Source organism: Octodon degus, unplaced genomic scaffold (assembly GCF_000260255.1).
Source record: "Octodon degus isolate 3935 unplaced genomic scaffold, OctDeg1.0 scaffold00079, whole genome shotgun sequence".
Lineage (NCBI taxonomy): Eukaryota > Metazoa > Chordata > Mammalia > Rodentia > Octodontidae > Octodon > Octodon degus.
In genome coordinates, this window is record NW_004524655.1 from 8,824,969 (window position 1) to 8,847,240 (window position 22,272).

At 46.4% G+C, this 22,272-nt stretch overlaps 1 protein-coding gene across 4 annotated transcripts in view; it reads left to right on the forward strand.

Moving 5' to 3' along the window:
• Positions 1-22,272, forward strand: part of Ube3b (ubiquitin protein ligase E3B) — a 54,689-nt gene that overhangs the window by 15,886 nt on the left and 16,531 nt on the right. For all 4 annotated transcript variants that reach the window (XM_004636290.2, XM_023720960.1, XM_023720961.1 and 1 more), the window contains 10 exons: positions 141-246; positions 665-785; positions 1,916-2,093; positions 3,863-4,026; positions 6,194-6,361; positions 10,354-10,525; positions 12,291-12,409; positions 13,030-13,144; positions 14,394-14,493; positions 19,400-19,519. In XM_004636290.2, the coding sequence (XP_004636347.1) occupies positions 141-246; positions 665-785; positions 1,916-2,093; positions 3,863-4,026; positions 6,194-6,361; positions 10,354-10,525; positions 12,291-12,409; positions 13,030-13,144; positions 14,394-14,493; positions 19,400-19,519 (1,363 nt within the window). The remainder of the gene's footprint in view (positions 1-140; positions 247-664; positions 786-1,915; positions 2,094-3,862; positions 4,027-6,193; positions 6,362-10,353; positions 10,526-12,290; positions 12,410-13,029; positions 13,145-14,393; positions 14,494-19,399; positions 19,520-22,272) is intronic.

A 22,272-nucleotide genomic window follows, 5' to 3' on the forward strand; every position in this document is an offset into this window, starting at 1 on the left:
CATTCCCCTGGTGGACATCACCATTTTCAGCCTGTCGTTTTCCCAGAAGTCCTGGGAAGCATAATTTCTAGGAGTTGGAGGGCTTTGTCGGGATCGCTCTTTATGTCCCTGCCTGAGTACACCGCCCTGTCTGTGTCTAGCCCTGTGGTCGCTGCACAGTTTTCCGACAATCTGATCCGGCCGTTCCTCATCCACGTCATGTCTGTGCCTGCGCTCGTGACTCATCTCAGTACCGTGACCCCTGAGGTAAGTGGACTTCATGAATTTCCCCAAAAAGCCGAAGTGGTTTTTGGGTTTTTTCTTCTCATTATTTAAAAATTAAGGGCGCAATAAAATTATGGGGGAAAAAAAAAAGTTAAGGGGCCGGGGAGATGGCTCTGTGGAATAAGCACTTCCCTGGCAAGCGCAGGGGCCTGAGTTCAATCCCCGGTTCTGAAAAAAAAAAAAGTTAAAATGATTTCTCTGCTACTTCTCACTCCTTCCCTACTTTTCTTCTAAGCCAGTAGCCACTGTGGGCACATTTATGTGAGCTGCCCAAAGAAGCAGGTTCTCATTTTTGTCCTTGTTCTCCTCGGTGCTTGGAACCTGTGCCACATACCTGGGGAGAGATCCGAGAACATTCGAGGTCACGCCTCTCCCACCTAACGTCTCCCATTGTTTGCAGTGTCTCACGGTTTTAGAATCTCATGACATGCTTCGTAAATTCATCATATTTTTAAGAGATGAAGATCGATGCCTTGATATATGTGAAAATTTAGAAGGATGCCATACGCTCTGTGTAATGGGTGAGTATCGGTAGTTAGAATTTGATTCTGGGGCCAGGGAGGTAGCTCAGTAGTCTAAGTGCCTCCCTGGCAAGCTCAAAGACCTAGGTTCGATCACTGGTACTACATGCCATGCCGGCTCCCCACACTGTGCCACCCTCTGAAACTGGGCGTGGTGGCACAGGCCTGCAATCCTGGCACTGGGGAAGAGGCTAAGATAAGAAGATCACTATGAGTCCAAGCTGCGTAGTGAGACCCTGCACCAAATGCATACATAAAAGATTAGAATTTGATTCAGGCCAGCAGAAGAAGCCCAAATCTTTTGCTTTTCACCTGTTTAGATATTAGTCATGGTTTTGGATAACAGTTTCAAGTGCTTACTATTTAAAAAAAAAAAAAAAAAAAGTGTATCCAGTTAAAGTAGACATGTAAAATTAAAAATTATATGGAAATGGACTGTAGGTGGATATTCGATTTCAGCCTTTGGCTTTCTGACAATTAAGGGAAAAATGAAAACGTGAGTTGCCAAATAATTTAGATTTCAAGGGAGAAAAGAGGGGATGCTTAGGTGGGGCTTAGATCAGAGTAATACCTGCTTTACCTGTTTCACAATGTTACCATTATCAACAAAGGAGGGGTTAAGGGGAGAATTACTTAGAAACAGTGCAGATGCATAACTTTCAATCCCTGAAGAGAAATTGAGACGGGAAAAGATTCTTGTGGCTAAATTGCAAGGGATGTATCTGACCAGAGACTTCTCCCAAGGGGTATTAAAGCACTTTGGTAAACATTGGGAAGAGTGATTTCCCAAGACAGTAAGTTATTGTCATTTCTTGTGTCATTCTTATAATGGTAATTAAGGTGTTATGCTAAGTGAATATCATATACCTTTGTGAATCTGACATTTTATATTTTTTAATATAATACTCTTGGAGAGTGGGAATCATTCCAGTCTCGCAGATAAGGAAACAGATTCAAGAGGTAGGTTGAGGTCTGGGCAGCTCATCCGCAGCAGAGCCAAGACCTGAGCTTAGGTTCACCTCTTTCTGGCTTCTGCACTGTGCTGTGGTCTGCTCACACGGACTCCCCTCTGCACCTACGCTGCAGCTACCTGTGCAGGCAGAGCAGGGCTCCGCCTTCTCTCTTTGCAGGCAACATCCTACAGTTGGGCTCCCTCAGCCCCCAGGTGCTAGAGGAGGAAACAGATGGGTTCGTGAGCTTGCTCACCCAGATGTTGTGCTACTGTCAGAAGTATGTGTCCCAGAAGAAATCCAACCTGACCCACTGGCATCCTGTCCTCGGCTGGTTCTCCCAATCTGTGGATTACGGGTAAGCACTGCTGTCTGTCTGTCTCCCTACTACTTCCCCTTCTTTTCCTCCATTTTTGTTGTTTTATTTCTTAGAACAAAAATAGTGTGTCTTCCCTGTACAAGATAGAGATACCAAAAGAAAATAAAATTCCATCTTTTTGTGTGCTGATACTCTTTTATTAAAGTGAGTGTAAGATTTTGCATTTTAGGGGCCTGCCCCTTAGCTCAGTTCTTTAAGTGGCTGCTTCAACAAAGCAATCAGGCTCAGGTTGCTGTGGTTCGATCCCCACAACTCAAGCCAGCCAAACCTGCCCTGAAGGCATGCGGAGCAAAAAAAAAAAAAGATTTTGCATTTTCTTCTTTTCATTATTAAGTTATGACCCTTCAAGGTCAATGAGGACTCAGGACAAAAGAGAACCTGTGCTGTAACATCCTGTAACTCAGTGGTGTCCCAAATTTTCTGTTCAAGGAGATTATGGGGCCACAGAGGAAAGTGATTGACGATGTATAGTGGGCCTAAGGAGAGTCACCTAGAGAAACATCCAGATGGCTGACACTGACCAAAGATCTTCAAGTTATGAACCTCATCTAGTGGTATTTTTTCTTCAGTATCCCTTTCACTGATTGATTGGATTACCCTATTTTGGAGATACTGAAAAAAGGCAAATGGTTCATAGTTACCCTAGATCCTTTTCAAGAAATGGGATATGAACTTTCAACATTTTAATTGAGAACTCTAAAGTGTTACAAACGCTAGCATGGAAGACTACAGATCAAGTAAGGCAGCATCACACACATGAGTTGCTGGGCTGAGATGAAGCTAAGGTCACTGACATCCAGCTCTTTTCTAGTCAGATGTCTGCTAGGGCGTGGGGTCCCTAGCAGGCAGTGGGGGTAGGGGAGGGAATCCCTGGATTTGTTCCCTTTCCTTATACCTAAGTGGCATCCTTGAGTCCTATTCATTTTAAAAAACTATTGCTAGGACAGGCCACCCATCATGATGTCCCCACCTGTGATGTGTGCTTGGAGTCTGGAGGGGTATCGGGGAACTAGATGGGGCAACACCGCCCCTTCTTAGACAGTAGGATCTCAGCTCCCTGCCTGTTGTTCCCTGAGTGCCTTTGGATGATTGCTTCACCTTGGCTTTTTCACTTGCAATGGGAGACAGTCATCAGAGGGCCTCCAGAAGGATCAGACAAGACTGCGGAAAGGCCTGCTCCTAGGCCCAGAGTGTGTTCTGTAGGTGGAGGCTGTCGCCTTCATGACAATAGTGAGAGCCAGTTTAGGGTCTGAGCACTAAAGGGACGTAAGAAGGTCCAGCAATGAGGGTGGAACTGGGGTGCAGTCTACAGTAGGGAATAGACCCAGAGGTGAGGAAATGCTGAGGAGGCCGAGTCAGTGAGATCTGGGCCCACGGCTGCAGCCCAACCAGAAGGCAGGCAGCACAGCCAGCCTGAGAAGGCTTTTGTCCATCCGGCAATAGGAAACTGTCCTCAAGATGTCTGGGACACAAGGAGTCTGTGGGTCTGGGAGAACCAGTAATGCTTGTGGCAGCTCAGGAAGTTTGGGCACCATGATGGACAGATAGAGACTCAGTGCCTTCAGTACCTCTAGCCCTCAGTGATAGTTCATTGGTTCCGTTTCTTATTTTTCATAGTATCTTTTCTTCTGTACTGAGTACAAGGCCTAAGCTGCACCTCCAAGTGGACGGCTCACTGGGAAGTGGAGTAGGCTGTCCCTAGTCAGGCACTGGTGGAGCTGACGTGCCTGTCTCCTGCTCTCTCCTAGCCTCAACGAGTCAATGCACTTGGTCACCAGACAGCTGCAGTTCCTGTGGGGAGTGCCTCTCATCCGCATCTTCTTCAGTGACATCCTGAGCAAGAAGCTGCTGGAGCACCAAGAGCCAGCCCCTGCTCAGCCGGCGTCTCCGCAGAACGTGCTTCCAGTGAAAAGTGGGTGGCCAAGCCAGCCTACCAGGCTCTACTAGGCCCAGGGGCAGCTCTGACTCTTCCAAGTGGCTGTTCCACTGCCTGCCATGCTCTAACTTCCCACAGAGACTCCGAGGCTTAAGTCTGTGTTTAACAAAACACTGAGGCCAGGGAGCTATAAATCAGTAATCATGGACATAGACTATCCACTGATAACTATTCTGTAAGGACCATGTGCCTGTCTGAGCTTAGTTTGGCCATGAGCTTTGCAGTGGGTTATGTAGACCCTTTCTCATTACCAGAAAGAAAGAAAAAGACCTGCTTTTTAGGGGATATGGTACTTTGCTAAGTTTTAATGATAAAATGACTCCCATGTGGGGTTTCTCATAAAGAAGCCACTGAGTCACAGAGCAGGCCAGCACCCCTCCTGCAGGGTCAGAAGTGAATACCCTGGATAGATCTTGCTGCCCACTCTGATCAAAGTCAGGGAAATGCAAGCCAGGCAAAATGGCATACCCAACTGTTATCCAAGCATTCTGGAAGGCTGAGGCAGGGGGATCACAAGTTCAGTCTTAGCCTGGTGACTTAGCAAGGCACTATATCAAAAATGAAGAGGGGGACTGGGGAGATAGCTTGGCTGTCTAAGCGCCTACCTAGTAAGCACAAGGACCCAGGTTCAATCCCCGGTACTGCATGCCACACCAGAACCAGGCATAGTGGTTCACGCCTGTAATCCAAGTGCAGGGGATCACTATGAGTCAGAGCTGCATAGTGAGACCCTGAGTGAAATAAATGAATAAAAGATTTTTTAAAAAAATTTTAGGGGGCTGAGGAGATGGCTCAGTGGAATAAGCACTTCCCTGGCAAGTGCAAGGGCCTGAGTTCAATCCCCAGTTCCACCAAAAAATAAATAAATAAAATTTTAGTGAAAAGGCTGGGAATATAGCTTTCCACAAAGGCCCTGAATTCAGTCCCTTGTACAGAAAGAAAGGTGGGTGGGCAGAAGAGCACAGAGGACAGACAGAATGGCAGGAATAGGAATATGTAATCTGAAATATTCCATGTGCCGCAGGTTTTCAGTTTCAGAGTGGTTTTCTTCTGTCCTTTATACATTGCATAAATGGCTGTCTTCTAGGTAACAGTGAGTATGGGCTTTCCAGATACAGCTTTGACAGGATGTAAACGAGAAGGCTTTCATCAAAAGTAAAGGGCTGGCCAAATAGCTCAGCAGACTAAAGCACCTACAGACAGGCACAGGGGCCAGGGGTTCAGTCCCTGGGCCTGCTGTGCCAGCCCTGCCCCCAGAGCACACTGAGATGGCAATTGAGACTGAGTGTGGTGATGCACGCCCATAATCCCAACTCTTGGGAGGCTGTAAACAGGCAGATCCTATGAGTCTGATGTAGTAGTGAGACCCTGAACACCCTGTAGACCCTTCCCTAAAATAAAATAAAATAAAATAAAATAAAATAAAATAAAATAAAATAAAATAAAATAGTAGAATGTCCAGAAGCAGATGTTAGACCTTGAAGGTATTACATTTCACTTCCCTCCAGAAGCAGGGAACATTGACACTGTGCCTTTTACTCTTTTCCTCTAACATGGTTCCCTAAATTTTTACTTTTGTGAGTTCTGAAATTAGCTAGTAGAGTAAAAGATTCACAGGTCAAAGTTGAGTAGGCCTGGCTTATTCTGAAAGATTTTCTTTTTTTTTCTTTTTTTTTTTTTTTTTTTTTGGTGGTATCAGGGATTGAACTCAGACTCAGGACACTTATTCCACTAAGCTGTCTCCCCAGCCCAAGATTTTCTGATATTCTGAAGAGGTTGCTGGATTATACCAGAAAATTCCATCATTAGTCTTTTCTGATTTATCCCAAAGAAATGTCTCTTTATTTTTTCAGTTCTTTTGAGAGGGTCTCACTATGCAGGTCAGCCTGGCTGCAAACTCCCTCTGTAGCCTGGGTAGCCCTTGGACTTGTGGTGACCCTCCTGTCTCTGCCTCCCAAGTGCCAAGATTGCAGGTGTGCCCTCCAATGCCCAGCCCCCAGAGAAATGTCCAGTCCAAGCAGCTGCCCCACCAGCTGGCCCTGTCTGTGAGTGTGGACTTCTGTTGAAATGTTCTTCCCTTGGCCTGGTGGGATCTGGCAGATGGCTGAACTTCTGCTTGCATTTCTTCTTCCCTCCCTGCCAGGCCTCCTCAAGCGTGCATTTCAGAAGTCTGCATCCGTTCGGAATATTCTCAGGCCTGTCGGGGGTAAGCGTGTCGACTCTGCAGAGGTCCAGAAGGTCTGCAACATCTGCGTCCTCTACCAGACCTCCCTGACAACTCTGACCCAGATCCGCCTACAGATACTCACAGGTCTGGCATCCCACAGCTGCAGTGCCCATGTTTTAGATTCAGCGGACTGCTTTGCTTAGCAGAACTTGCCCTTTCATTTTCATCTGGTTTCCTTGACAAGTAATCCAAAGAAGAAAGTTGATTTTGATGGAGGGCAATTTTTAATTATTTTTTTAAGAGATCAGTAAGCTTCCTTTCAGTAGCTCGAGCCAGGCTCATTCAGAGCGCTTCTGTTTTGTTCCTTACCTGGCTCTTGTTTATGAAGCACAGCTTTCAAAAACTTATTTTTTCTGAGTAGAAAAGATAGGGAAACAAAAACAAAACACAGCACCATTCTGGGTTTTTTTTTTTTTCAGCACCACTCTTGATCCCATAACCCACTCCCATTCCTGAGTGCCTTACACACATATAAGTGTATTTAAACCAACACACACCATTCTGTGCCTCCTTTTCTTTTTTTTTTTTTTTTTTTTTTTTGCGGAACTGGGGATTGAATTCAGGTCCTTGCACTTGCCAGGGAAGGGCTTATTCCACTGAGCCATCTCCCCAGCCCCCTCTCCTTTTCCACTGATCACTTTATTAGTATTTTATTATGTGAATCCTTCAGAAACCTCGTTTTTATTGACTGCACGGTGTCTCATCGCAGGGATAAGCTAAGGATTTTCCTTTTTAGCTGAGCAAGAGAAAGTTCTATGAGCACAGAATTGGGCATTGCAGGCTTTTGAATTGCAGTGTAGGGAGCATTGGTATTATGAGTACAAAAGTCCTTGAAAACTGAAAGCCAGTCACTACTGAAAGGATTGAGAACTCTTGGCATTACTGCTGCTTCTGCTTTTCACACTTACTCATTCTTCATTTACTTATAAAATACCTGTGCTTGCAAAGCACTGAGGATTCTGAGGTTGACAGCTTAGTCAGATCTCTGCCCCCAAGAGAAGTATATTCTAGTAGTGGGGAGACACCAATATGTAGGTAAAGAGTAGATCGCCTAAAACAATGAGCACTTCGGGAAACTGAAAATAAGGAGAGTCTGCTGGTGTAGATAAGAGCAGAGTTGCTCAGCGTTGGCAGTGTTGGTCTTTTGGACCAGTGATTCTTTGTTCTAGGGGCTATTGTGCAGTGTAGGATATTTACCAGCCCCTGTCCCACCAGCTCCTGACCAACTACCCAAGCTGTGACAGCCGAGCACGTTTCCAGACATGGCCCAAAGCCTCCTGAGGGGGATTTGGCAGAATCATTGTTGGCCTAGTAAGGGTGATGGAGGTGGAGATAGGTTTCAGATGTGTTTTAGGGGTGCAGTGTCTGACCTTCCTGGTAGATTAAATTTGGGCGCACAGTGACTAAAGGTTTCAAAAGTAGTGCTTAGTTTTTGGCCCAAACTCCTGTGTAAATGGTGGTGCCATTTGCTAAGCTGAGGAAGCGCATATGGGGACATGGCTTGCAGGGACTTGAGAGTAGTGGTAGGCTGTGACAGGAATAGGCAGAGGTGTCTGGACACCTGAGTATGCCATTAGGGTAGGAGTGGAGAAATGGCATGTAAGGCCTGGAGCAGGTTCCAAAAAGAGATACAGGAGGGGAGAGAGGACACCGTGCCAGGTGCTTCTCTGCACCTGCAGGTTTGGCAGCATCTTGGCTAAAAGGAGTCTGAGGGTACCGCCTGTGTCTGGTTTGTAAGATGAGCTGACATCTAAGTTCATTTTCCCAGGGGCTGGAAATACAGTTGAGCAGCACAAGTGCCTGCCTGGCAAGTGCAAGGTCTTAAATTCGATTTTTGGTACCACAAAAAAAAAAGAGTTTATTTTCTCTAGTTAGAGAACCCAAAAATAAGGGTTTTGACCAACATGAAAGTGTATTTTTACAACTAAAGACTAGCCTAAAATATGTGTGTGATACTCAGTCTCCTAGTTTCACTATATACTTCATAAGTCAAATTACAGAAAATAACATGCTTGTTTAAAAACAGCATGTCTTTACTCTCCCGTTTTGCTCCTGCTCCTCGTGTACCCCGGCGGCACTGGAGCTCTTCTGTTCCCCTGACATCTGCCTCCCCACTTCTGTCTCTGTTGAGCTGGAGTTTGTGGCTGTGACTCTTTCTGCCTGCATCATGGGTAGCACATGATGTGAGGACAGTTGCTTTTCTTCTTTATAATCCCCACAACATAACTACTGTCTCTTTTTTAGCCTGTATTAAATTATGAGGCTCGTGTGTTCTTTAGTGTGTGTGGTACAACGTGGACTACCTAAACTTTGAGCTGAGCACCTGTATACCCACCAACCTGGGGAAGAAACTTTTGCATTTTAAAGGCTTCTTTATAACTCCATCTTCCTATCCTTGAAAGTGAGAACTTCTAGGAGTAGTAACTCAGTGAATGCTACATTTCTTGGCCTCCTTTATGATTCCTTTAGTTCAACTCTAAGCACCCTTAAGTAGCTTTGACTTCTCCACATGCCACCCCCAGACTATTGTATCTTCCCCAAACAGTTCTTCTCTCACAACTAAATAATGCATTGTACTCTGTAAGATGAGAAGTAACTGCTTCTGTTAGAAGCAGGTATTTGTAAATATTGCAAGGGCTCACATAGACAGCTCTTCTGAGAAACATGCCCCTGCTATATATGCACTTTCAGATCCAGACTTTCTAAGTCACTCCTTGTCTCCATTATTAGACTTAAAGTATACCAGAGGTGGGGGGCTGAGGACATGGTTCAGTGGAATAAGCGCTTCACTGGCAAGCACAAGGGCCTGAATTCAATCCCCAGTTCCATATATATATATACCGGAGATGTACCTCATGTGTCTAAGGCCTGTTAGCTGTCAGGAAGCTGACTTGGAATGTTGAGAGGAAAACTTTGCTAAGTGAGGGTGAGCCTGCAGGACAGTTTAAGGCAGGGATCAGCCCATGAGTCAAGCCCAGTCACTTCTTATTTTTGTAAATAATTGTTAACTAAAACATAGCTCAACCCATTCATTTATGTCACGTGTTAACCTGCTTCTTTGCTGCATTGACAGTGCTGAGTAGTTACGACTGTGAGACTAAACTTGGCTTGAAGATGCCTTCGTACTGAGTCCTTCCCTAATAAACTGTCGCCTTAAGCAGCAGGCCACCTCATCCCACCCAATCCCTCAGTATGTAAACTAACTGAAAGCCCGACTTCAGAGAATACTTTTGTAACAAATAGCTGAGGCTAAGCCAATCATAGCAGCAGTTTTCAGTCAACAACAGGCAGCCAGTTTACCAGAGCATGTTCAAATAAGGAAAGCACTGAGTTATGGTAAATGCTGTCTGCCCACTCTCACAGCAGAACTCTCTAACCTTTTCTGCTCCTGAGGGCTGTGCAGTGTGTCAGCCATCCTTTCTTCAATTAAACTCTGCTAGATTCAGTTTGTCTCAAATTTTTATTTTAACAGACACCATCTGGCCCACGAAGCCGGCACCTCTCCAGAAAAACTTGCTGATCCCTGTTAAAACATAATTACTGTCTCACCCTCATCTGGGTTCTTTTCCTGGCTCTGACATTGAGTGGCAGTGTGGTCTTGGGCAAATCACTTAGCTCTTCTGTGCCTACAAAGTGGAGGTGCCACTGCACAGGGCAGCATGTTGCACACCTGTGATCCCAGCTACACGGAGGCCAGCGGAAGAGCATTGACCATTCAAGGCCAGAATGTCCAACTTAGCCTCTATTTCAAAATAAAAAATTACTTTATTCCCCCTCAGGTTCAAGTCTCAGTACTGGGGGAAACCAGTGGGTGGATATTGGGTTTCACAAGCAGAAAGAGGCAAGGCATACCAGATGTCTAATCTGGTATGTCACGCGGCCAGCAACTATTGAACGTTAGCTGTTATTATCATTGTGATTCACAGGGTGATAATGCTTTTCCTAATTGCACCTTCTTGTCATGCACATTAAATGATCGATAATGGACTGAAGTGTTTTGTTTTCCCAATGAAAAGGAGAAACAACAGATGCGATGGAACTCCACCTGAAGCTTGGGTTTCTCTATCCTTTTCCAGGTCTCACTTACCTTGATGACCTGCTACCCAAACTATGGGCATTTATCTGTGAGCTGGGGCCCCACGGAGGGCTAAAGCTCTTCTTGGAATGCCTGAACAATGACACTGAAGAGTCCAAGCAGCTCTTGGCCATGCTGATGCTGTTCTGTGACTGTTCCCGGCACCTCATCACGTAGGTTGTCTGCTGTGGGGCTGAGTACCTTTCTTAGACTCAAGAGAGATCAAGCTAGTGTCAGGAAGCAAGTCAGAGCTGACCGTGACTGTATATTAGGGCCTGTGTGGCAGTCTTTAGAAGAATTAGACAAGAGCCAGGTAGGGTGGCATATGCCTATAATCCAGCTACTTGGGAGCATAAGGTAGGATCACTTGAGCTCCTAAGTTCCAGACTTGCCTAGGCAAACCAGTGAAACCCTTTTCTCAAGGGTTTCAAAAAATAAAATGATCAGATCAGATTAGATTAGATAACAGGAAAACATTTACAAAGCAGGCAGCATGTGCTAGATGTACAGGAATGGGCCCCAGTCTCTCAGGACAGCTGAATTTGCCACAAAGTGTGGCCTTCGGGATCTCCCAGAAATGGATTCAAAGCATGGCTCAGCCATTGATTCACTGTGCCAGGTGAATCCCTGGGAAATTCTAGAGTCAGAGAGCCAGGGTCCCAAACCTGGCTCAGCCATTCGCTGTGATGCCCTGGGCAAAGGATTAAGGGATTACACCCTGCTCTGAGACCCTTTCGTCCTCTATAAATGGGAATAACACCATCTGCCTTTTAGGCATGAGGTAAAGATCAAAAGAGATCATTAATGCCAAGTGCTTAGCCCATCCCTGGCACACAGGAAGGGTTTGTTATGTGTTGACTGTTACAGTCACCATCAGGCTGACCCTAGGCAAGTTGCTGAACCTCTGAGCCCTAGTTTGCTTTTTAGTAGAATGGACATAATGTTACCAGTGTGATAAAGAGTCAAAAAAGGAATGTCAGGGCCCAGGGAGATGGCTCAGTGGAATAAGCGCTTCCCTGGCAAGCGCAAAGCTCTGAGTTCAATCCCCAGTTCTGCCAAAATTAAATAAATAAGGAATGTCAGCAGCTTAGTAGAGTGTCAGGCAGAGGCTAGGAAGGTAACTGGCTTGTTCCTTAAGCTTGCATGTTTGCTTACATATTTGGCAGTAAGTGCACCTTTTGGTGCAAAATTACAAGATAAGATGCACCTCAGGCAATCACATGCAGGCTATAAGGCCTTAGCAGGAGGGGATTAGGGACCTGTAAGTGTCAGGGTGGGCCAGCTCAGCTGGTGGAGGAAGGGGCTCAGTGCACAGGTGGAGGTGGCAGCAGAGTCGGCAGCAGCTGGAACACTCCAGTCATTGCTGAGTCAAAAGTAACTGAACAGTCAAATTCTACAGTGTATTGAGTTGTTTTAGTAAATTTTCAGTTAGAGCTGTGTCTCACCAGTTTATTCGTCCCTGTCTCCTTTTGGGCATCTCTTCATTCACTTACAAAGAGGTGTCAGGTGCCAGGGTATGTGCCCCAGATGCAGGCGAAGGTTCTACAGCTTTCGTAGCGTGGACTCAGCCCAGAGCCCTTGATGTTCAGGCAGCAGCGAGGCATGAATCCAAGCAGGAAGCAAGAAAGTGTCACAGATCTTTATGAGCAAGAAAAATGCAGATGTAGAGTTTTTTCTTAATTTTTAAAACTTTTTACTATAGACAGCCACAGATAAATAGAAAATAAAATAAACCTCCGTGAACCATCAGCAGCTCGGCAGCTTTGCTTCATCGAGTCCCTACTTGCTCTCTCTGATTTCTCTGAAGCAAATCCCAGGCATTATATTTTACCTGAAGGATCTAAAAATAGTTACTTCTTAACATTATTTTGTCTGAGGTTTTAACAGTAAGATCTCACATTCTGTCTCTCAGAAATTCTAAATAATTCTCTGATTTAGGATCCTTGATGATATTGAAGTTTATGAAGAACAAATTTCATTCAAAGTAGAAGAGCTGGTCACCATCTCCTCTTTTCTGAATTCTTTCATATTTAAGATGATCTGGGATGGAATTGTAGGTAAGGTAAACAAACGTGTCTCTCAGTATTTCATTGATGCTAAACTGAGGGAGGCTAAAGAGTCTGTTACAGCAGCTGCTTTAGCTTACTGTCTACCAGTTAATCAAAAATGCACATTTATTCTGTGCCTTATATCTAGAAATTTCAGGTCTTTATTGTCTCTGACAGTAGCGTTACTGCAGAAGTCCCAGGCCTCCCCTTCCCAGACATCCTTCATGACTTGCATGTATATGTCAGAGCTTATTGATGATGTTTCTAGTTATCATGATTCTTTTGATTACTGATAGTGATTTTCATGAGGATAAAATGTGCACCAGTTCACAACTCAGATGAGAGTCCACCTTGTGACACGTTTCTAGTTGTTCAGTACTAAACTCCCTAACAGTGTAAGAACCTTTGGATGGTGGACCATAGAAAGCAGCTTGAGCAACTGTCTAAGAGACACCAGGCTCTGCAGACATGTAGAACTTTCCCAGGAGGCCTTTTAATCCCTTCAGTTGCACAGAAATTTCAAAGCCAGAGAGCTAAGACTTGCTAAGAGCTCAGAAGTCAAGGACTGTCCTCCCACTCCTCCACTTCTCACCCTTTCCACAAATGTGACTCTCCTGTTTGTACCATAGAGAATGCCAAGGGTGAGACCTTGGAGCTGTTCCAGTCTGTCCATGGGTGGCTGATGGTGCTGTATGAGCGGGACTGCCGGAGACGCTTCGCCCCTGAGGACCACTGGCTGCGAAAGTGAGCATCGGGGTAGGGAGGGGCAGCCAGAGCCCCTTCATGGCCCGTGGCAGAAGGCCCCCCTCAGAATCCATCCATTTTGGGGCCGGAGAGATGGCTCAGTAAGATAAGTGTTTGCCTGGCAAGCGCAAGGGCCTGAGTTCAATCCCTGGTTCCTCAAAAAAAAAAAAAAAAAAAAGAATCCATCCATTTGCTGCAGCACACCTGTAAGAATGCAGCACCTAGCATCCTTGTATTACACCAGTGCGATTAGAGTTAATTAAGGGCAACAAAGCAGGACCATTCTTAGCTGCTTCTTATTCAGACTGAGAAAAAAGGTCTTTAAGTTGATGAGAACCACATGGTGTGGCAATTACACTGCAGTTTTTATCAGCAGAATGCCTAGCGTCAAACTGCTTTGGGGATTTGTTGTTGGGGATCTTCTGACATGGTCTAAGCAAACTTAAAGGCATGCCATGCTGGCCATGGTCGTATATGCCTGTAATACCAGCACTGAGGAGCACATGTTCAAGCAACGTAACAACTTCATGAGATCTGTCCCAAAATTTTAATTCAGGGCCAGGGAGATAACTCAGTGGAATAAGTGCTTGCCTGGCAAGCACAAGGTCCTGAGTTTGATCCCTGGTACCACAAAAAAATAAATAAATAATTTTAACTTAAAAAAGGATTAGAGGGGCCAGGGAGATGGCTCAGTGGAATAAGTGCTTCCCTGGTAAGCACAAAGGCCTAAATTCAATCCCCGGTTCTGCCAAAAAAAAAAAGGCATAAAAAAGGATTAGAGTCCAGGTGTGGTGGCACTCGCCTGTAATCCCAGCACTAGGGAGGCTGAAAACAGGAGGATCACAACGAATCCGAGCTGCACAGTGAGACCCTGCACCAAAAAAGAAAGAAAGAAAAAAGGTTGAGATTGTAACTGAGTGCAGAGGCCCTGGGCTTAGTTGTATGGACCTACCCCCCACCCCCCCAAAAAAAAACAAGATGCATCAGTATTACTGTCAGTAGCATGTCAACTCTCATGCAACCTTTGGCGCTCTGGCAAACGTGGTAAATGGCCAGTTAAGTGATGTGGACCTGTGTGTGTTGCAGCCACTCCCTCTGCCATTGTAGCAGGAATGAGGGCAACTGTGGACAGTGCATGTGTGAATGAACAGGGAAGTCTGGATCCCCATGGAATTTTGCAAAAGCAATATTTGGCCCTCGAGTGGTTTTTCTGTTCTAATACTTAGTAACCCATATCTTTCTTTTTAAGGGATCTCAAACCTAGCGTGCTCTTCCAAGAACTTGACAAGGACCGAAAACGTGCCCAGTTGATCCTGCAATACATCCCACATGTCATTCCACATAAAAATGTGAGTGGCACTCAGAGCAGGGCTCCTGGCATGTTCCTCTATTCCCCATGGTTCTTACCCTCTCCTCCTTGTGATTGCAGTCCAACATGAATGTATGATGTCACTTACCCTGCAGACAGACACAGTGGTGATCTATCTTACTGGGAAGGCTGCAGCGGGAGCTGGGGCTGCAGAGCTGGAAAAGGCACTGAATCCAGGGGCAGCGAGGCTGGGCTGAGTGAGCCCAGCTAGGTGTGGGGAAAACAGGCCCAGAGAGAGCACCCAAGCAAAGTGCACAGGGCTTCAAGGCCAAGGCTGAGAGAGAAGGGAGGCACACTGCGGTTGGAGAGGATGCACTGGAGAGAGTCAAATGGAGCAGAGGAAGTTTGTAGGAACTACAGCAAGAAGGGCCTTAGACACCCAGGCTAGCAGCTTAGATGTTAGCCAAAGCCATTGCCAGATTTTTGATAGGTTCTGGCCCTAGTATGAGTTGTTAAAATCATTATAGTGGTCATCTAATATGGCTGAAGCCCTTAAAACAAAAGACCCTTCTTTTTGTTCCCAACTACTTCCTGAGAGCCTAGGACTACCTTTTCTTGCCTGACCTCTGTTTTTCTTCCTTTCTCTATTCCCTTCAAAATAGACATAGCTTTTGAAAAGAGCATAAATCCCATTTTTGTAAATTAAATCTGAAAAAAAACCTATCAATTTTAAGCATAAGAGGCTCTTGGTTAGAGCTGTACCTTCTTTCTTCTTTCTCCTCAGTGCTAAGAATTCAACACAGGGTCTTGCACATGTCAGACAAATGTTATACCTCAGCCCCCCCCCTTTTTTTTAAGTGTTGCAATAAATTTCCCAGACTGACTTTGAACTTGGGTTCTTCCTACCATATTCTCTTAAGTAGGTGGGTTTCTAGGCATGAACCACCACATCCAAATCAGAGCTATAGTTTAAAAAGATTGTGTCCACAGTATAATGGCCAGAGGCAGAAGCCATTAAAGTCAGCTGGCATACACTAGGGAGGGGCCAGTGGAGTAGAACAATGATAGAAGCAAAAGACTTTTAAGGAGCTAGCGCCCTAGACCTAAGAGTCCCACAGTCAGAGAACCAGGCAGGGGGAATGCAGGCTGTTTTCCAGTTATTGCCTGCAGTTGAGAGTACTGTCCCTGAGGTATAAACAAGGACAGGCTGGTCCTGGACAGACATGTGGTGAGTTGAGCTTTGTGTGGATAGGAGGTGAGATGACTGTGGTTCCTGGTGGCTCGTGAGCTTAGAAGAAAAGCTAGAGCTGGAGAGACTGCATGTGGGCAGCACTCAGTGCTTCTGTCTGCACTTACCGACATGGAGGAGGGACTCAATTGTGCCCAGACTAGGCCCCCTGGGATGTCACCTGGATGTATCACTTGCTGCTAAGAGGAGAGAAGGAGGAAGCCAAGGAAGGAAGGAAAGAGGAAAGTGTTGTGCCCATCCCCAGAGGAGGAGAGAGTCTTTGGAAGGGTCAGCCCCTGTGGCAGGAGTGTCTAGAAGGTGCAGGAAAGTGTTCCATCCCTGATGAGCAGCAGCCATGCTAGCACTGCCTGCTGGCTCCCCTGACCCTCTAACTAGTGGAGGGACCATTGTTCAGCAAGACACCGCAAATTTAGAAACAGGGACTGAAGAGCCCTGAGAGGTATCACAAGCTCTTAGGGTGCCAGGGCCACCCAGAGGGGAGAGTGGCTGAGGACCCAGTGGGGAAATTGCCTCACTGCTGGACTACTTCCTGAGAGCTTAGGGCCATCTTTTCGTGCCTGACCTCTGTTTTTCTTCCTTTCTCTTTTCTCCTCAAAATAGAAATAGTTTTTGAAAAGAACATAAATCCCATTTTTGTAAATTAAATCTCACTTTTCATAGGTACTTAATCCTCACCACTCCCTGAGTTTTGACCTTGATTTGAATATTCAGGGTTGCTAATCATTCCCCTCAGTCATATGCAGATGATGCAGCATTTTCACTACACTGGACAGACTCTGAAATGAGGGGTCCTACTGGTAATTGCTTAGTCACATGTGCCTCCTTGGGGAGCCCCCACACAACACCTTGCCTCCGCCAGGAAATGCACACCTTTGCAGAGCAAGCTGTCTCCTGCTGTTCTCTTCCAAAGACAAAATGCACTTCCTCATCTTAAGCTGATCTCATTCTCTGTGACCCTTGGACCCTGGACAGCCAGCCCTTAAATAGGGTGTCTAGTCTGCGGACTGTCTCCTGAGGTTCACAGGCAACTCCTATTTCCCTTCTGCATCTGCTGTTTTCAAAGGGTAGCAGGCTTTGTTTTTCAGCTATTGCTCATTGAAGTAATCTCCAGCTCTTCACCTCCTGGCTGCTTCTGGTATGGTAGTGTCTGATTTTAAATGTGGTTCCCCATCCTGGACCCATTCCCATGAACCCAGCCTTGGACCTCAGCATTCCCATGCGTATAGTCTAGAGTCTGCTCTGCACATGTGCAGCTCACAGTGGCTTTGGAGGGGGCCAAAGAGTATTTGCATCTTTGAGAGGAAAAGTGTGCATTACTAATTCAAGGTAGTTTGTGATTTCATTTGCACTATCTGTGAGTTCAGGTCACATGCTAATCTTCCCACACACATACCTTGGGCAGTTTTGCTTAAGATCACCATCAAGGCCACTTTCCTCAAACCTCCTTACTTTGGGACACAGGCTTCTTCCTCATCTCCTGGCCCTGTCCTGCTACCAGTGATTGCATGGCAGGCTACAAGAGCTCCTGCTGTCTCTTCCTCAGGGCTGGGAGGTTGCAGCTGATCTTGAGAGATACTGTAAGTTCTTCTTACATATTATTAAGGGGTAACACCTGACTCGCCACCTCCACAGGATCAACTGTGGGTTTTGCTGTAGTGCACAGGACAGTAACAAGATCTCACTCCATCCATTACTATTATGCCACCTTCTCTGTTTACTGAGCCCTGCCCTTGTCCTTGACCTTACTGTAATGGGTGATTTACAGTGCCTCTTCTATTCTCAGCATTTTTAAAGCCTCAGCTCTAACTTGCTCACACAACCCTTCATTCTCTGTGCTCACTACATGTTTGTGTTCCAACTGTGACTTGAGGTCTTTGTCCCTTATTTCAACTCAGAAGACCTGTCTGGTATAGGGTGGGCAGGCTGTGTAGTGTGGTGTTCTGTCGGTGGATGTGGATCTGGTGCCCTTTCTCACTAGCTGGGTGACTTTGGGTGAGTCAGGGTGTCCTTGTCACAGAGTGAAGATAATGCTCCTTAGCCCATGTCTTCTGGGCTGCTGAGGTTTCCCAGCCCTCCAAGGCTAGGTTAACTTCCTTTGAAGCTTCTCCACGTCCTTTGGGAATCCAGAGCCAGATCTAGCTTTCTGTGATTCCTGGGGGCTGGTTCTGCCATGGCCTGCAGTTCTGCTTCTGTGTAACTGCCCCTGCACACAGTGGATCAACTGGATATGGCACATATCTTACACCTCACACTGCACAAAGTAGCTCCCCTTATTTTAGGATTGTGCTAAAGATTTGGGGTAACAGGAAGTAGTTGGGACACATACCACATGGCCCCACCTAACCTAAACACCCATGCAGCTCCCTTGTCCTGGAAGAGAGAGGTGGGAATGTTCTTTAGTTGCATCCTCACTGGCAGTGAGGCAATTTCCCCACTGGGTCCTCAGTCACTCCCCTCTGGGTGGCCCTGGCACCCTCAGAGCTTGGGGTACTACTCAGGGCTCTTCAGTCCCTGTTTCTAAATTTGCGGTGCCTTGCTGAACAATGGTCCCTACACAAAGTGCCCTCACCCTCCCCTTGTTAGATGCGATTGACAATTACTGTGCTTCAATGCTATTTTCTTTATAGAGTTAATATAATGGCTAAGTGATTTAGCATACACTAGTCTTCCCCCTCCATAGTGAATCATATTTACTGTTGTTTTTGTTTACTGTTCTTGTATTTACTAGGTCTTTTGGCTTTCAGGGAAGATTCCCATTTGAGGGAGAAAGAAAAAATGTGGCTGGCATATGTATTCAGTTAGCTGACTTCATTCTCAAGCCCAGGATGATACAAGGGCTCGTGCTTTCTGAAGGGGTGCTGTACTGGGCACCATGGAGTGGGCCTGTAGTTCTGCAACTCAGGAGGCTGAGGCAGAAAGACAGCAGCAGCCCTGGGGTTTGAGGCCAGCTGGGTCAACACAGTGAGACCCCATCTCTTCAAAAAGTAGAGGGGCCAGGGAGGTGGCTCAGGGGCCAGGGAGGTGGCTCAGTGGAATAAGTGCTTCCCTGGCAAGCGCAAGGGCCTGAGTTCAATCCCTGGTTCCGCAAAAAAAAAAAAAAAAAAAAAGAGTAGAAAGTAAAGGCCTCATGAGAATCTCAAGGCTAAAGGCAAACTGTTTTATCCAAGTCTTAATTGAGAAATACTACTAGTGGGACAGTGGTACACAGAGTAGGCAGACAGAAAGATTAGGAACTTTTATCCTGTGGGACCATCTTTTCATCTCTGACAGTAGGAACAATTTTCTGAGTTGTTTCTGTGTTTTAAGTTCATAGTATTGATTTCCTTTAAAGCAGGCATAGCTATGGGAAGCACCCCTGTAGCTCACTCTGCCACCTGGTTTCTGTGATGGACAGTTTACTGCACAAGGAAAGTTATTTTCTCCTGGAGCCCTAGCTGGAACTGGCTGCAGCTTGACCACTTGTTCTGGAGCCCTTCTCCCTTGGCATCAGTGCAGCTGTATTTCTGACTTCCCAGAAGTGCTCTTGAGCATGTTTAATGTTCTCACAAGACTCTGACCAGCAACACATGTCCAGGCATCCCATTCTGGTTGCATCTCAAGCGACTTAAATTTCAGTAATTCTGCAGAGTGGTTTTTATGAAAGTATCATTTGTTGACCCTGTTTCTGTTGTGTCTTCCCCACCCTTGCTCGTTTCAGAGAGTTCTCCTATTCCGAAACATGGTTACCAAGGAAAAAGAAAAACTGGGGCTCGTGGAAACCAGCTCCGCCTCCCCTCATGTCACTCACATTACTATTCGCCGGTCCCGGATGTTGGAGGTGAGTGGCGAGGCCTGCAGAATGCGACTGTAGAGAAGCATGCTCTGCACACCCTCTCTGCCAGATGATCTATTGCCCTGAACTGTTCTCGTCACGCCTTGGCATCATGACTCTAAAATCAAGGCTCCAGGAGCAGACACAGGCCGTTTGTCCTGTGGACTCTGAATAGTTGCTTGGTTAAACATGCCCTTGGTGCTGGGGCTCCCTCGTCTTCCTTTGCTCCTAGCAGTCCCCGGACTGGAGCATCAGACTCCTCACACCTCTTTGAAATGAGGACAGAAAGTCAACTGCAGTGGCTACACTGCTCTGTCCAGGTCTGTATAGACTTCACTGTCGCAGCAGGCACTTGACCAGACTCCTGTATGACCAGGAGGTCATACAGTTGGAGTGGGGTGTTTTGCTAACTGAGCCATGTGGAGATGCATTTATCACAGAGCTGGAAGGTCTTTGTTCATGTTACCGTATAAGATACCAGGATGGTTGCCCACTGACGCCAGACCCAGTGTCTTGAGTCACCAGTAGGGCAGCCTGATGGAATGTAGTACAGTGGTACCTCGGTTCACAGATGCTTTCATTTGCCAACACTTTAGCTTGCAAACAGAAGCATTTGGCAAAAATTTGTCTTTGTTTGGGAACTCTACATCAGATGACAAACATGATCACAGCCATCTTTTATAGACAAACACAAACATGGCCATTTTCTCCAGAATCATGGAATGAATTAAGTTATGAACCAAGGTCCTACTGTAGCTGCCATGTCCTCTATATGTCAGACAGCTGTCGTACTGCTTTATTGTGAGGTGAGTGGTGAGGCCTGTGGGCGCCTATCACCAAGTGTGCTCTGCCAAGATAGGATTTGTTATGCCCTGGCCACGATCTGCTGGAACACTGTCATGGTAAAGTGAGTGTCTCTTACGACAGCTGTCCCCAACATGCTACATCCTTCCCTGATTTGGATAGTGCACAACCTGCCCATTTGTGCTGATCCTGCCAGCAGTGCCATTGTCGTTGGAGCAAGTCTGCAATCCCAGGAGAGGCTTGGCTTGATTTATTTGCCGTGTGTGTTCTCTAGACCTTGTATCTCACTGTGACCACAGCCCCTCATTTGCGTGTTCTGTCAGTGTAAGATAAACAGGGACCCCATGGCAGCACAGGGCCACATAGCCATCCGCCAGCATATGGCAACAAACAGCAGCCCTTCATCTCTCCCACGGTGCAGCCTCTCCACGCTTGTATTGCTTCTTACCAGAGAGCTTGTTTTAGTTCCCTTGACCCCTGGTGATTGACACCAGGAGCTGTTGGAAAAGACAGGATGTTTTAAACAGTTGATGTCTTTGACATTCTTAAAAGTAGAGATAAGTCAGGCGTGGTGACACATGCCTGTAATCATAGCACTTGGAAGGCTGAGGAAGGGGATTGTGAGGCCAGCCTGAGCTACATACTGAGTTTGTACAACAACAAACAAAAATAAATAACTTTTTTTAAAGTAGGGATAAGGGCACTCAAGTGCTGTGGACTAATTAATTTTGTAAGGCACCTGGAAGGCCAGACAACTCCTGGAGTTCAACCTGCAGGCCACTGGTTTGCAATCTCTGCCTTTATTCAAAGAAAGAAACAGCCTTGTTGTGTTGTAAAACCCCCTTTTCTGCCACTTTCTTCCTCAAACGCTGCCCCATATCCCACCACCCATCACACTTGCTCGTGTAGACAGCATCCACCACAGGGGAGTGTAGGGAAGCCTGTATTGTCTCCTGGGGCCAGTGGGCTCGCTTGGCTCCCTCCTTCCTTAATAGGAAATCAGTCAGCAACCCAGTTCTGCTGGGCTGACCGCTTAACACCCTCTCCTTGGAGATGTAAGGGAAGAGTGTCTCTCACCATTTAGGCAGAGTCCTTTTCCTCTTTCCTTACTGTGAGAGCACAGGATGCATTTCATCATGAAGCTGAATCAAGAAGAAGGGAAGAGGGGCATGTATTTAGTGAGCTGGTGGCTTGGCTATTAGAGTGACAACCCAGTGGCCTTTGCCTAATCAGAACACAAGGGGGCATCAAAAGCCTGGTATCAGTTGTCCTGGGCTTTTTTTTTTTTTTTTTTTTTTTTTTTTGTCAGAATCTCCCTGTTTTCCCCAGGCTGAGCTCAAATTTATGATCCTTCCGCCTCGGCCTCCCATATTCTGGGACTATAGGCATGAGACCACATGCCCCGCCTGACCTGAGCTTTTAGTCTGCCTCCTGGTCCATGGCCAGCTTAGAAAGCTGTGCTTCTAGGAGGCTCAGAGGTGTTGGTCCAAGTCTGGCAGGAAAGCTTTCTCGAACAGTGAATGGCGGCTGCGGCTGTGGTTCTTCAGAACTGGAAAGAGCCTGCAACATACTCCTACCCATCTGTTGCCCCGTACCCTGTCGGGCAGAGCTGAGGACAGAGGAATTTGGATTCTCAGTCAAGGTCCCACAGCCACGGGTGACAGAGCCAGGCCTCCCTTTCCTCACCCAGTGTCCTGTTTTGCACATCGAGATGCAGTAGAGAGGATTGCTTGGCTGGCACTTGCCTTCCAAGAGGCATGTGTGTACTGCTCGCCTAGCTGCTCCTGCTCCCAAAGGCAGGATATATATCAGGAGATGGTGGCAAATTCTTCTCTACAACTTTGTGAAATGGCTGGGAGGGGCCAGATCAAGCAAAACTGAAATCTGAAGTCCACAAATGGCCCTTGAATGCAGGTTTACACTCCCAAATTTCCCATGTGTCAGCCTCCTTAATC